Source organism: Toxotes jaculatrix, chromosome 14 (genome assembly GCF_017976425.1).
Source record: "Toxotes jaculatrix isolate fToxJac2 chromosome 14, fToxJac2.pri, whole genome shotgun sequence".
NCBI lineage: Eukaryota > Metazoa > Chordata > Actinopteri > Toxotidae > Toxotes > Toxotes jaculatrix.
The window spans coordinates 20,524,935-20,539,590 of record NC_054407.1 but is presented as its reverse complement, the minus strand read 5'-3'; the positions used below and the strand labels follow the sequence as shown (position 1 = coordinate 20,539,590).

Genomic DNA, 14,656 nt, shown 5'->3' with positions numbered 1-14,656 from the left:
TAGTGCACAGGTTGAAAAAGTCACTGGTCACTGATTGGTAGCTGAAACATTTTCTTTTCCTGGTCAGCACTGTCAGGTTACAAAGCATCTGCACACTGCTGCTGTGGCCAGAGGAAGAGGAGGGGATGGAGGGTTGGGTGGTGGTGGTGGGGGAATGAAGAGGTTGTCATGGTAACCACTCCTCTGCTGCTGGGGTTGATGATGTAACACTGCCCATCTCTGTGTTTCTGGGCTCTTTTCTCCTCGTCCTCCCCACCTACACACACACACACACATGCACACACACTGCTGTATGCATGTGATATGGAGTGGTGTAGGGGAGGCGGAAGGGGTGGTAGAACCAAACAAAGGAAGCCCACCACTGACTGTACATGGCCCAGCATTAACAGTAAGATAAGAGAGCAGTCCCCCCACCCCCCCGAGCCACTTTTATAACAACCTGCTGCAGTGTAATCTCTTTAAAAAAAAAAAAAAAAAACAGTTTCTCTCCTTTTCAAGATCACTGATGCTTGATGCCAAGAATCCAGTGCACTTAAGATAAAACAACCCGCTTTTCTTCTCTGTGTCCCGCAATCGCTGCTTCCTGCTGCACTGATCACATCATCAAAGCCGTGTGTGTGCGTTCCGCGCATCATTAGACGACGAAAGGCAGAAAGCCTTTTGCAGGAGAGTAAAAAGGCTTTTACAGTAAACAGTGAAGCTGCCGCTCAGCAGCTGCAGATGATGATTCCTGCCACATGAGGGCGTCGAACAGCTGCTGGGCTTGAAGGTAAAAAGGGCAAAAGCAACAGAACAGATTAAACGCTTTATTTTCAGGTCATAGAAATGTGACACAGATTGAAAATACACATCAGTCGTCAGTCAAAAACAGGCTGTCCAAAGCTGACTTTTCTATTTCAAGATTAAAAAAAGAGAAAGATTCACTTCCCCCTCCAACAATATGAGACATGAAACTACACAATTTTTACGAAAATATAAAAGATGGTAAATCTGTATCTACTTAGTGTTTGACATTTTGGCCCAAACGCAAACCAACACCAGCCCCTTATCAGTACGTCTACATTAAAACCACCGCTGATTTGATTTGACTTCTGTCATTTTCTTTTTTTTTCTCCACATAAAACAATAGTTTTAACATCTCACTGTTAGCAGTATCATTGTCTGATCCCAGCCCCTTCATTCAGTCTCAAAGAGTGCACACAGTGCTGATCCAGAACCAGCAGGTTGCGACTGTCTTCATCTGTCCCGTTGCATAGTTAGAAGAGAGTAAGAGAGATGGAGGCGTTTGTTCAGGCTGCAGCTTCACACCTCTGGCTGAACAGCACCTCCACCACCTTTGGGTCGGCCAGGGTCGAAAGGTCGCCCAGGTCCTTCTCGTTGCGGGCGATCTTCCGGAGGATACGTCTCATGATCTTCCCTGAATCGATGGAAGAGAGGAGACAGATGAGGAGGGTATGAGTGGAGGAGGAGTGGGTGTTGGTTTCAAGAGGTGCTGAACTGTTTACCTGAGCGAGTCTTCGGGAGTGCTGGGGCATTTTGAATGAAGTCTGGTGTGGCGATTGGACCGATTTTCTCTCTCACTGATAACAGTACGCAGAAAAAGGAATCGATGTAATGCAGGATACAGTTGGATTGGATTGACATTGAACACCATTGTGGGCTTCTCACAGCTTCCTAAAAGCCTAAGCTGGTTGCTTTCATTCAGAGGTGTCTGTATGAGCACGTCGGCTAGTTTGTGAACGAGGCAGCTGCATCATTTACTGAAAATATCTCAAAGCTGCATTGACTTCTGGTGTGTTGAAGCAACCACAGCTGATGATAATGTTACCTCTGCCTCTTCAACAATAAATTTCTTTTTCTGTGAAAGAGGAATGTTGGTACGAGACAGCACGTCTATCAAGAAGCCTTGCTTCTTTGATTTGAGAGACTGACAAAAGGTGTTTCTTCCCTTCCTATTTGATTTTTTAAATAGGAATTATTTTTTTATCACTTTTCTTTGCATCATTTTGAGTGGATTTTTCCTTTAACCCTCATAATGAAAACACTCAGTGTCCGAGCCTCACCTGCTCTCTTGAGCTCCTCCACCAGTACCCGGTTAAACTCCCTGCTGTTTTTGAGGGTGACGAAGCAGTAGAGACACTCGCCCTTCACCTTGTGGGGTCGGCTCACCACTGCAGCCTCCGCCACGGCCGGGTGCTCTGTCAGAGCGGCCTCCACCTCTGCCGTGCTCATCAGGTGTCCTGATGGTCAAAAAACAAAAACATGCCAGGTTATGAGTTTCATAACCTGTGATCCGTGATAAATCAGAGCAATAAAAAAAGATGAATTCCATAAAGGGTTTCGGTCTGAAGTTATAGTTGTGATATTGTATAACGGGGTAAAAATAACTCCGTTTGGTGCTATAACAACCATTTTGAAGGTTTTGTGAAGCCACAGCGTTATCAGTTACACTTCTCAGAACAGTACCTGACACATTGAGCATGTCGTCTATTCTTCCTGTGATCCAGTAATAGCCGTCTTTATCCCGCCTGCAGCCTGACAGAGGAGAAAACAAGTTGCATAATCCCCAGAAGAGTTTTTATAGCATCTTTTTCTCTCCCTCAAGAGGCTCCTTGGTATTTCAGTGAACAATCAAGATGTACATTTTTAGTACTAAGGCTGTTTCTTAATCCATAGTGATATACAATCTGCGTGATAGCAGGGCGAACTTGATTTCCTGGTCTCCATTGCAAGCGTGAAAGAAGAAATAACATTTCTGTGTCTTACCATCACCAGTCACATAAAAGCCTGGGAATTTCTTGAAGTAGGTGTTTTCAAAGCGTTCATGGTTCCTGTACAAAGTGCGCATTATTCCAGGCCACGGCCTCCTGAAAACCTGCAATGAAACACACAAAACATGAGACAAGACTGCTACTGCTATCATTAATAACAATGAACTTAATAATAGACTATCTACTCAATGAGGTGAATTTCACATGTAACCTTTTAGGCTTATAGTTTTTGATTAACAGTATTTGTCTTTCTTATGTAATGTGTGTGTATCTGTTCATCTGGGTGTTGAGCTGCTGCATACAAGACATAAATAAAGTTGCCCTGAATTGAGCTGAATTGAAACTTACCAGATAACCCTCAGCCTCACCGTCCAGTTCCTCTCCATGTTCGTTGAGGATGGTCGGCTCCACTCCAAAGAAAGGAAAGGTCTGAAAATGGATTTAATGCAATGTTTGCCCCAGATCACAACCTGAATCATAATCTCCTGCACTGATTTATTTATGTTTTCACTTACAGCAGAGCCGGGTTTCAGCGGCGTGGCAGCAGGCAGAGGAGTCAAAACATGACCTCCCTACAGGGGAATAAAGAAGTTCATTATAGTTACTGATCACTGGTTTTAAAGTGGCTCTTCTGAAGAGTTAACCTGGGGTGGGGGAGGAAACCCAGGAGGTAAATCTGCCCATGTATATAACCAACTGAAGCATGTGTTCATTACCGTCTCTGTCTGCCAGAAGGTGTCGACCACTGGACATCTGCCCTGACCGACCACCTCGTGGTACCACTGCCACGCCTCTGGGTTGATCGGCTCACCCACCGTACCCAAAATCCTCAGGCTGGAGAGGTCGTACCTGACAGAGGTAAGAGAGAAAATATCCCTCAGCTATCCATAAGGATGGACTTATTACTGAAGAAGAATATTCATCTCATGATATTTGCCTCTAAAGCTCTAACTTCCAAACTTCCTCACATCTCATTTAAATCTTAAAACTATAGTATACGATCCATAAGCAAAAACAGTCAGTTGAGGGTTAATGTCTGCCATTTCCACTGTGAAGTTTACAAGATGAGGTTCAGATAGTTTCTGCTTCTGAGGTGCAGGTGGCACCTTTTTTTGACAGATAACTGTATTCTAGGTTTAAGAATTCCTGCAAATTCACCACTGGAAATGTATGAAAACAGCATGTTCACACTGTTACATAAGAACTGAGGTCTTTGAAAATCTAAGGTGAATTTATTTTCCATATGAAGGCTGGGAAACCCAGATGCAAAAATACAGCAGAGCCATCTCTCAGACGAAGCTGTGCTTTGAAAGTCAGATTCTTCCTGTAGCTTTTGGAAAAAAAAAAAAAAAAACTAGAAAAAATTTAAGGTTTTTCTGAGCTGCTGTGATTTCAGCAGATGCTGGCACTTACTTCTGCAGTGGTTCTCGTCCGTACTTCATCAGCAGGCGGATGGCTGTGGGAGCTGTGTAGAACTTGGTCACTTTGTACTTCTCAATAATCTCCCAGAAACGGCCGACATGAGGGTGGACAGGAATACCTTCGAACTGGGAAAAACATATACACACGTGTCTCTTAGAAGAGTGATTTCAGCTCCCGTTAGGGTCTGCTATGCAAAACTCTGTGGTGACTTTTAATCAAATTAAAGGAACAAAATCTGTTTCCAACTCACTAGAACACCTGTAGCGCCATTTGCAAGGGGGCCATAGGTGATGTAGGAGTGGCCGGTGATCCAGCCGATGTCGGCCGTGCACCAGTACACGTCGTCATGGTGATGATCAAAAACGTACTTGAAGGTCAGCGACGTGTAGAGCAGATACCCGGCAACAGTGTGCAGAACACCCTGTACCGTACACAAGAGCAGGAACATGAATAAGGAGATAATTGGTCAACACAAAGGCAGTAGACAAAGCAGCAAAAATAAGGGGGCTCTCAATGCTGGCAGAAGGGACATGCAGGTGCATGTGTGTGTGTGTATGTATATGTGAGGCAAAGACAGAGAAATGATTTCATATTATTTGATGCTTTGAGTGCTGTTTTGAGTAATAATTACATACAGTTCAAAAAACTAAACAAAACACAAATGCAAATGTGGTGCTTTCAGAGAACAGATAACTTTCTAGGATTGTACTGACGCCTCTTAGCTTTAGAAAACCATTAATTCTCTCTAAAGTCAGCGGGTTATGTAAAAGCCAGCATGGTTAACATCATTACAGGCTTATCAGAGTAGAAAATAGATGCTGTGATTTGCCGTAAAGACATGGTTTCACAGAGAAGTCACAAGCAGAAAATGAACAGTGTGTGATTTTCCTAAGGCAGACTGCGGGTTTCTGCTCTACAACTGGTTTCTACCTGCAGCTGTGTCTTACTTTGGGTTTGCCAGTGGAGCCACTGGTGTAGAGGATAAACAGAGGGTCCTCAGCGTCCAGCCACTCGGGTTCACACTCTTCAGGAGAGTCTCTCATCACCTCATCCCACCACACATCACACTCTGAGTCCCAGGGGGTCTGAATGCACCAGAACAACAGGGAACGAATCCAACACATGAAACCTCTCATTACATCTGCTCACATCGTGTGCCAGAAACATAGGCAAGATGCACAGAAAATTATAGTCAGTTTTGAACTGACTATAATTTACTATGCATCTTGGAGGCAAACTCTGAATCCAAAATTGGAAGAGACCATGTTTTGGGGTTATTTTTGTTGTTGTTTCTGCTACTGATGATGGTTTACAGGATCCTTTTGTGGGTTGAGGACGTATGGATGCCTTCAACTTAACAACTAAAAAGCTCAAATGTAGGCTGTGTTTTCCTTGTTACTGACAAGCAGGAGATTCGAGATACAAGTTATTGTCATAGGGTGTATGACATGACCGAATGTTCACAAAGAACATAGAATGGTTTGATATGTCATTAATTTTTGTGTCTCAAGTATATTTCTGTCTCTTTTCTGAGAAAACTATGTTTTTACAAAATTATTCATGAGTGAAGAACATCCTTTCTGTTCTGATCTGTGACTACTGTACTGAATACATACATGCTTATGGTCCAGTAGGTTTTTAAACTGCTTGTGTAGTATAAAAAGTAGATTTTTCTTAAATTAAAACCCATTAAATTGGGAGATGCATTGTTTTTACTGGACAGTACATCTTATTTTACAGTAAGGTGACTCTATACCATAACCATAATATTTGGTGTTAGTTTGGTAGATTTTTACCTGTAGTTTGTTGCATGCAGCTCCACTTTTTGTCCTCAGGGCGTGGTGCTTGACGACAAGGCACTTAGTGATGCTGGATGATGCTCTGTGAGGAAGTAAAAAAAAAAAAAATGTGTGAGAGGCAATAAAAGGCATAAAACCTCCTGTCATGGCTATGAAGAGCTTGTGTGGGCCCCACTTTCCAAAAATTTTAAACGATCTAGGTCATGTGGGCCCTAGGGGCATGTGTTGGTTCTCATATGGGACCAATGATTTTTTTTTTTTATATTTTATTCTGGCATCTTGTGACAATTTTTTTTTTACAGCTGAATGCTTCAGTTTAAGAGCTGTAGTTTTTCCCATCATACATTTTTTCATGTGTTTAATGTGCAAATTTTTTACTTTTTTTAAAAAAACATTTTACCATCCACTGGTGTTATCCTTTTTAACACCAGTAGATGGTAAGAGCATGCAGCCTTCCTCCACAAACAAAAACCAAATTGAAATGCTCCATAGAGCTGAGGGAAACAGCAGAGTCGGATGATAATTCTCTTTGGGTTTTACAGTATGTAGAGTGACACCTTTCCCGTACAGGTATTCATGTGCTCTATTTTTAACATAAAATATTTACAGCGGCTGTATGACTGTTTATGTTTCTTTCCAATTGGACTTCTTTGTAGCGATGTCGCTGTATCACCAGATTGCAGCAGTTTGTTTGGTGTGCAGTGCAATGTTATTTTGGCTAACAGGAATGATGACTCAAATTGAAATGAGACCTTATTCTTTAAAGTTTGAAATTTTCACATTTAATTAGAGCAGCTCCTTTAGCCCAACCAGAGCATGTTAGCTCCACAGCAGTGAGCCAAAATGTGTCAGTCAAAACAACACCAGCAGATGGTAAGAGTATGAACCCTTCCTCCAATATCAAAAAGCAAGCTGTGGTGTCTCAGATATGACTTGTAACTAACATTTAAAGCCAGAATAAGAAGCTTTGACTCAGAAATTTGAATTAAAGTCCAGCTTTTTCATATAAAGCTTACAAGATAAGACAAACAATATTTATTTTGATTTGATACCCCTAAACATGTCTGTATTCTTGATGCTGCTTCCCCCCAGATAACCATTCCCAGCATGCTTTGTTTCTCAGCTCACATCCCTCCCAGGCTCACGTTGCCAGGGGAGACAAGCAGCTTGGGCTTCCCTGATGAATCCAGAGTGCTCCATGTTGCCCGGCAACCCCATAAAGTGGAAACCAGACGGTATGTCTCCTCAACGTCCCAGATAACAGCTGACAGGGCTTTGCTGTGTGTGTGTTTGTGTGTGTGTGTGTGTGTGTGTGTGTCCAGTGACTCGTATGCCAGGGGTTGAGTCCCATTACCAGCATCAGGTAGTGTAAACAAGGGTGGTTGCTGAGAGGTGGGAAACTGTTGGCCTGGAATGCGGGACTTACTTTTCCCTGCACTTCTCCAGAGCCTCGTCCGCAATCTGTTTCAGGTTGATCAGCTTCTCTCCTCTGTAAACACCATCTGCACATTACAAAAGGACAGAGGGAGACAAAGCGACAGATGATAAATAGATGATGAGCCGTGTCAACCAGCAGGGAGAAGGTATTTAAACACTGAGTCACTTTACAACTTGAACATCATCTTTACAGCCCCTGAGTGCTACGACACATCACATCCTGGTGCTGCTGTGTCTCCAAACACTCTGGCCAAAGGTTAGGATCTACCTACCTGCTGTCACCAGGACGCTGCTCTGGGCATCTATAATTCTCTCACACAGAGACTCAGAGGAGAAACCTGCGAACTGAACATACAAAGAGAAAGATAGAGAGAGGAAGAGCTGAAAGGAGGAGGTGCTGTGGCCTTCCAAAGGGTAATTGTGGTTTCATTTCAGCTTGGGTTTCTTTGTTTGTTTTGCAAATACAAAGATACATAAAATTATGCTAAATGTCTGCAAAGAGACACAAAATAACTTCAAAGAGATGCAAAACTTAACAGGTATTCACTTAGTAATAAAGCCCGCAAAAATTGATTTTTAATAAAAAAGAAAAATTATTACAGAGACACAAAATGACCAAAGGAGATGCAAAAACTACAAAGAGACTGAAAAAACTACAGACCCCAAACCTCAAAACAACCAGGAAGAGACACAAAACAAATACTAAGAGGCGCAAAAGTGACTACACAGAGTACAAACAAAGCTGCGTGGTTTGCAGTCGTTTTGTGTCTCTTTCAGTCTGGGTTTATGTAGAACTGTGGGGGGCCTTTTACATGTCTGTGCCAAGGGGCCCTTTGTGTTATAATCCGTCTATGAGAATTGCTTATGACAACAATGTACTCATCAAAGTAACTGCTGAGATCTGTGAACACGAAAAAAAGTCCAACGGGGCAAGAAAGAAAGAATTAAGCAAATGGTTCAGCCAGATTATCTAAACCGCTTTATTTGCAGGTGAAACCAAAGATGAGTAAAACTGTAATGTTGTTAATAATCCCTCACTGCACAGGAAAACTGTGCAGGTTCAAAGTTCAACCTGGAGCTCAGTGTATAAATTGTTAGTGGTGTTACACAAAACATGTTTATTTGCCTTTTTTACAGTTCGCCTCAGTTTTCTCTTCCATGAGTTTTCTACTTGTTGATCTAGACGTGGAAGTTACAAATCACTTTGCTTAAACATTCATAATTCGTTGATGCCATGTTTATCTGGAGTGGCTATAGAGTTTTTATCTAGTGTGGCTATAGCGTTAGCACTAGGGCTAACCACCTTGAAATAATCCTTGAACACTCTTCTTGTACCACTGTTACACTATATTGTTTCTTAGTAGTTACTTGCGGCCACATTGGCTGCTGTTCACTGCAGACACAGTGATGATGTATACTGCTCCTTTTCATCGCCATGTATAGCAGGGTCACCTTGTTCAATATCAAATGATAAACCAGGCATTTATAATGGCTCTTTTACATGATTGCCATTGGCTGCGTCTCCTGCCAGACACTAGTGTTCTGGCCAAGGTGAAAAGTTCACAGAGCATAAAGTTTCAGTGTTCATGACAGCATTATGAATCAGGTCACTGAGGACTCTGGACTCAGCAAAATGTCACTGCATGACTAGCATTGGCAGTCCTGCCTGGCTCCATCTATAATTTAATTTGATGCCAAACGAATTTATGATTAATATTTGGAGTCACATGAGAGTCTGAAAAGCTGGCACTATACCTAAGATTGTTATGTTTCTAAGGGGTGTCCATGTCAAGTATGATTTAAAAAAACATAGAGCTGGAAAATATACAACAATGACCAAGCACAGACAAGGTCGCTGACACTCAAGCCTGCCAAAAACACGCCTTTGCAAGCTATAAATTGAACCCACCTTGGAGCAGCCTGGAGATATTTTTAACAAGGCTACCAACCTTTAGAGAGATGGAGAGGGTTGAATAGCTAAAATAGTGCTGGCTTGCTTGCAAAACTGCACTGACTCTGATGTCTTCCCAAGCTGGATAGAGCCAGTGAATGTCTGACCCATATATTGAGCGCAGGTGCTGCTGTGTTCACGCAGATAACAGCTGATAACTGTAGGAGCAGGGTAGTCCTGACTAGCAGAAGCAAGACCCCAGATTCAGCTGGTGTTTTCTTGGGGAAATAGGGTCAAAGCAGCAAACACAGCTAACAAACATGTTGACTGACTTCATTTTGAATTTAGCTTGCTTGCATGCTGACATTACATGACGCTGCATGAAGCCAAGTCAGTTGATCTGCTGCTTTAAGTAGTACAACAAACAACTGAAAAACAAACAAACAAATTCTGTTGCATTGTGAATACATTTTTTTTATTTGTTTGAGAGGGATGTACATCCGGTTCGCTTCACTTACCACAATGGAGTGAACAGCACCTATCCTGGCACAAGCCAACATAGTGTAGACCAGCTCTGGAATCATGGGAAGGTAGATAGACACCCTGTCTCCCTTTTTCACACCTTGAGCAAGGACAAAAGCACAGCTTTAGGCTGAGTTACGACACACTGGACATGGGCCATATACTGTACTGTATGTTTGACATTCAACAGGCACATTGGACATACTGTATAGAGCCAGTATGTTAACATGCTGGCTAAGGGTCAAATAACAGTACCAACACTGCGTCATTTCACAGAAATTGTTGACTTTAGATGATACTTTTACACTTGTATTCTACAGTTATAAAACATGAAGGAGTTATATACTCAAGATGTAGACTGAGATTAGAATAAAACTCTTATGATAATGCTATTTTAATGTTTTGTCAAGGTCAAAGAGGTGGTTTGCCATTTTGTCCTTTGTACACTGAATCTACAGGGCAAAACCTATATATATAATAGTATATAGTATATTTGTGTGTGTGTGTGTGTGTGTGTGTGTATAGTAAAGATAAAATGCAGCAATGATTGCATGATATCATCTTTAAATAATATTATTGAATAACCAGTAGTGGAAGAAAATTTTAGGTTCTCACCCATTTGCTTGAGGACATTAGCACAGCGGCAGACCTGGCGCAACAGCTGGCAGTAGGTGATGGTCATGTGGTGGTCGGGTGAGTTCCCCTCCCTGGGAAGGTAAGAAACAAGAGACACAACACACCCAAAATCTGTTATTGTAATGTATGAGGCTCTGTCTGTTTGTGTTGTTGATTTTTTTCCCTCCTTGAACTGCTTCATCCAACTGTACCTTTTTAAAAAAAAAAAAAAAAAAGTCAAATTGTTGAGTTCATTGGGGAGATAACGTGTTCCTGTTGAACCTGTGTCTATATTGGGTTTGGATTTCTGTCAGGACAGTTGTTTGGAAAACTATGTGACAAAATGTTTCACAGAGCAGCAAACAGCATGGTAGCAAGCTTCTGGTGTATGAGGTGTAGGACTGAAGCCAAAACACTGCAACAACCTGGCATCAACCTTATCGCGAGTTTAGGAATGGTGAAATGAATGATTGCTTTGATGAAACTCTGCAATCATTAATGCAACACAAACTGATAAAGTGGCCTGATGATGTGATGGTAGTGATAACAAACATCTATTTGGAGTAATTTGGGATCTTCTCAGAATGTGAAAAAGCCCACATAGTATTTCATAGTATCATAGTATTGTATATCGTGTGCTATTTTTATGTGACCATCAGTACAGGTTTTCATATTAGAATAGAAACTATAAGAGAATTTTATATCCATGAAAACATCACTGCAGACTAAAGTGTTTTCATATGATACCTACCTTTACTGCCCAAGCAAACTATGAGTTCATACCCACCATATCCTAAAATTGTTTGAAAAAAGTATTTTCCAACAACTTTAAAAATTTATGGCTTCAAATAATTTCCACTCCTGATTTTGGTCTTACCATATCAGAAAGACTGCTCTTGTCCAAATTTTAAATCATATTTATTCAAACTTACAAAATTACAGTTCTCATTTTATTATTCCCAGTTGCTGCTGTAAATTGCTATACACATTGCAAAACTGGGATTAACCAGATCTGGTTTCACCTCAGACTTGCACTGGCAATTACTTTTTTTCAGGGCAAACTAAAATCACCTGCGGAATTCCCCAGGGGTCAATACCTGGACTTCTTTTATTCAACTTTTACAAGCTCCCATATTATAATTTTGCAGATGACATTGCATATCTGTATCAACAACTGTGCATTGACAAATCAGTTATATATATATATATATATATATATATATATATATATATATATATATATATATATATATATATATATATATATATATATAATGTATAAATCCTAGATTTAAATTAGAATAAAATTTTTGGTGCTGAAGAACCAGACTGAAAGTCAGTGCTCATCATTTTTCTCAGCTGCTGAAAACTAAAACCCAAGAAATCTTGGTTTAGTCCTGAAATTAGACCCAAATATTAACCGTCGCAATGGGACAATGACAAACTAACCTATTACCATGTTAAAATATGAGAATTCACATAAAAACAAGATTTAGGAAACCTAATCTGTGACTTTAGCTTAACTAGGTTGGATTGCTGTAATAGGATTTTCTCAGGTCTTTCTAAAAATGCTCTTTGACAGCTGCTGCTCATTCAGAACGTTGTTGCTTAAGATCTGACAAAGACCAAGAAGGCTGAGCACATAACTCTAATTGTCTTTTAGAAATACCACTTCTACATTTATAAACCACTCATTTGTTTTGGACTATAATCCCTCTGAGGCTGTCTTCCATCAAATCCAAACATAGTAAAGCTGCATGTAAAGTTACATTAGAACACACATTTCACTTTTTAATTCAGTTTTGGTGTCATTATTTTTCACAGTGTTCTTCTATTTGAGTTTTCTAGGTGCTGGTTGGACTATGTGTGTGTCACAGTCATATACTGTAAATATTAAACAGGTCAAACCAAACCATCCGGTGACTGATTACTTGCATATAAAGTAGTATCAACACAGCTGACAAACTGTACCCTCCTCGTGTGGTGTGCTGCTGAAACAGGCATGGCAAAGACTTGAGCAGATATACAGTATTATGTAACTGCTTTGATGTAATGCAGACTTGTGTGGATGATGGTTGGTCTCTAATGTGCCTGGTTCCATTGAACCCCTATTATTGCTGAGCTTGCAGGACAACTATTTCTTGTTTGCTAAGCTTCTTCAGTTGACAGAGCAAATACACCATGTGCCATAACATAAAGTAAAAAACAGGCCTTTGTGGCGTTATCTTGAGTGTGTGAGATTCCATTAAAGAGTTTGAAGTCAGAAGCTGGGGAGAGAACACTAAGAAAATCTATGTGTTTACATCCAAATTATTCAATATACGTCTTCCTCTGAAAGCAATCTATTCTGTTGTTGGATTTCTATTATTGGAATAATCTGTCAAGATTAAAGAAGAAGCAGGTTATGAGTTACAACAAAACACCATAAATATGCTTTATGAGTTTTGCGGAACTCCAGCAATCTGCTGTAATCCTGGAATGCTAAAATGTGTTGGACCCAAATCATGAAAACTGGGAAAATTTTGCAACAAATCTTGTTAAATGTTCTCTTCTGATCCTGGCAGCAGACAGACTGAAACACTGACATTGTGTTGCACTGACTGTGGTTTGTTTTGGTGCACTGGGGTTGCAGGGGACACAGCAGTTGTTATTGACTGGAATACCTGACATAGCTCCAGGCCGTATTTCCCATCAAAGCCATCATTCACACTGGGCATGTGCCGTTGCTTACCAGTAATAGGCAACCTTTTCACCGAGGTTCCTCTCCCTCACATGCCTGTCCAGGACATTATAGCATATATTGGTTTTGGCCCCTTCCATGCATTTGACATATATGTTGCCTTTTGTCACATCGAAGTTGTACTGCAGCATTGGCCCCGTTGCTGGCTTCTTCCAAAAGAACTCATCAGCAACGTCTTTCCAGAAAGCTGAAATAAAGTGATACTTGAAGTCAGTGTTACAGGCTGCAGATAGGATAGATAAACACTAAGCGATACTGCATAAACACAGACTCAGAGGGAGATGAAAAGCAAGGAAACACTGCAAGCACTGCACTAAAAATACAGACGTGTTTGACCTACCTTCTGGATTCTCAAGAGACTTCCTGTACAGTGCCAGATAAGAGTTAAAATCAGGCACAAGAGCATCCCTCTGCAGGTCATCAGAAGGGTAGTACATTTTGTCCTGAGAATCAGGAACAACCATTGTGGAAGGACAGATGTAGACAGGCCTATATCATCTGAAGTTGAGTCAGAAAATGGGTTAATCTGGAGTCACTGCTGATCTGTCTGGATCCTCCCGGGTAAGGTAAGAACACTACAAGGCCTTATGTACTGAAGCAACACAATTCAGCATGCAGAAAGACCCACCTCTAATCCCTGAGCTGGAGGCTCTCTCCAGTCTGCTTAGTGTCAGGGCAGCCAATCGGCTCGCAGGGTGCAGCACTCCCACTTTTTCATTGGATGAGCCCTCCCTGGCCTGTTGATTACATTATTTTTCCAAACAAGGAGGTGGAGGAGGTGGTGTGGAGTGGGATGAATGCTTGGGATTCAGGCAAGAGCAAGGGAGTTTGATTTGAGGGAGAGGGTTCTCAGGGAGAGGAAGGAAAAAACAAACTCTTGTTTGTTCATGGGGAGCTAGAAAGCAAAATCCATCATCAAGATATTTTTACTGTGGCTGATTGCAGTTCCTTAATTATACATTTACACGTATATTATACATGTACATTTATGCTTATATTCTATAGAACTGTATTTATTTTACTTTAACAATATATAGTGTTTCTCAATTTGCTTCAATAATTCTTTTGGTCAGATGAACATGTAACCACTGCTTAACTTTTATTCTGTGACAGAATAAAAGTTAAGCAATGGTTACATGTTCATCTGAAACCATTACATGCAATTTCTCTACTGTGGGACTAATAAAGGTGTATCTTATCTAATCAACATATGTCATAGTCACATTGTACCATGTAAACCTTGATTTAAAAAAATAAAAATAAATCTTGATTTAAAAAATGGAGGACAAAAATGAAACTTTCGTGTTACTGACAAAAACTGTACACAGTTTCACAGACTTTGAATATTTTTATAACCTGTGGATAGTGTCCACTGAACGCCTGTCTATATTTTTATCTATTATGTGTCTTCTCCTAACAGACTGCTATCTGTTGTATTAGTGTTAATCTGCATTTCATT

The 14,656-nt window shown here is 40.8% G+C and overlaps 1 protein-coding gene across 2 annotated transcripts; it reads right to left on the bottom strand.

The window, feature by feature from the left end:
• Positions 1–791: 791 nt before the first annotated feature.
• Positions 792–13,773, bottom strand: acss2l (acyl-CoA synthetase short chain family member 2 like). Of its 2 annotated transcripts, XM_041056228.1 has the most exons (18): positions 13,538–13,773; positions 13,189–13,384; positions 10,458–10,549; positions 9,839–9,942; positions 7,702–7,774; positions 7,419–7,494; positions 5,990–6,074; positions 5,141–5,278; positions 4,444–4,614; positions 4,185–4,318; positions 3,488–3,620; positions 3,287–3,343; positions 3,120–3,200; positions 2,767–2,875; positions 2,467–2,535; positions 2,064–2,240; positions 1,506–1,580; positions 792–1,417 (listed from the first exon to the last, which is right to left on the bottom strand). In XM_041056228.1, the coding sequence occupies exons 1-18, from the start codon at positions 13,659–13,661 to the stop codon at positions 1,290–1,292; spliced, it is 2,022 nt and encodes a 673-aa protein (XP_040912162.1). In that variant the 5' UTR covers positions 13,662–13,773; the 3' UTR covers positions 792–1,289. The 2 variants fall into 2 exon arrangements, with proteins under 2 accessions (XP_040912162.1, XP_040912164.1); XM_041056230.1 differs by lacking the exon at positions 1,506–1,580.
• Positions 13,774–14,656: the final 883 nt, after the last annotated feature.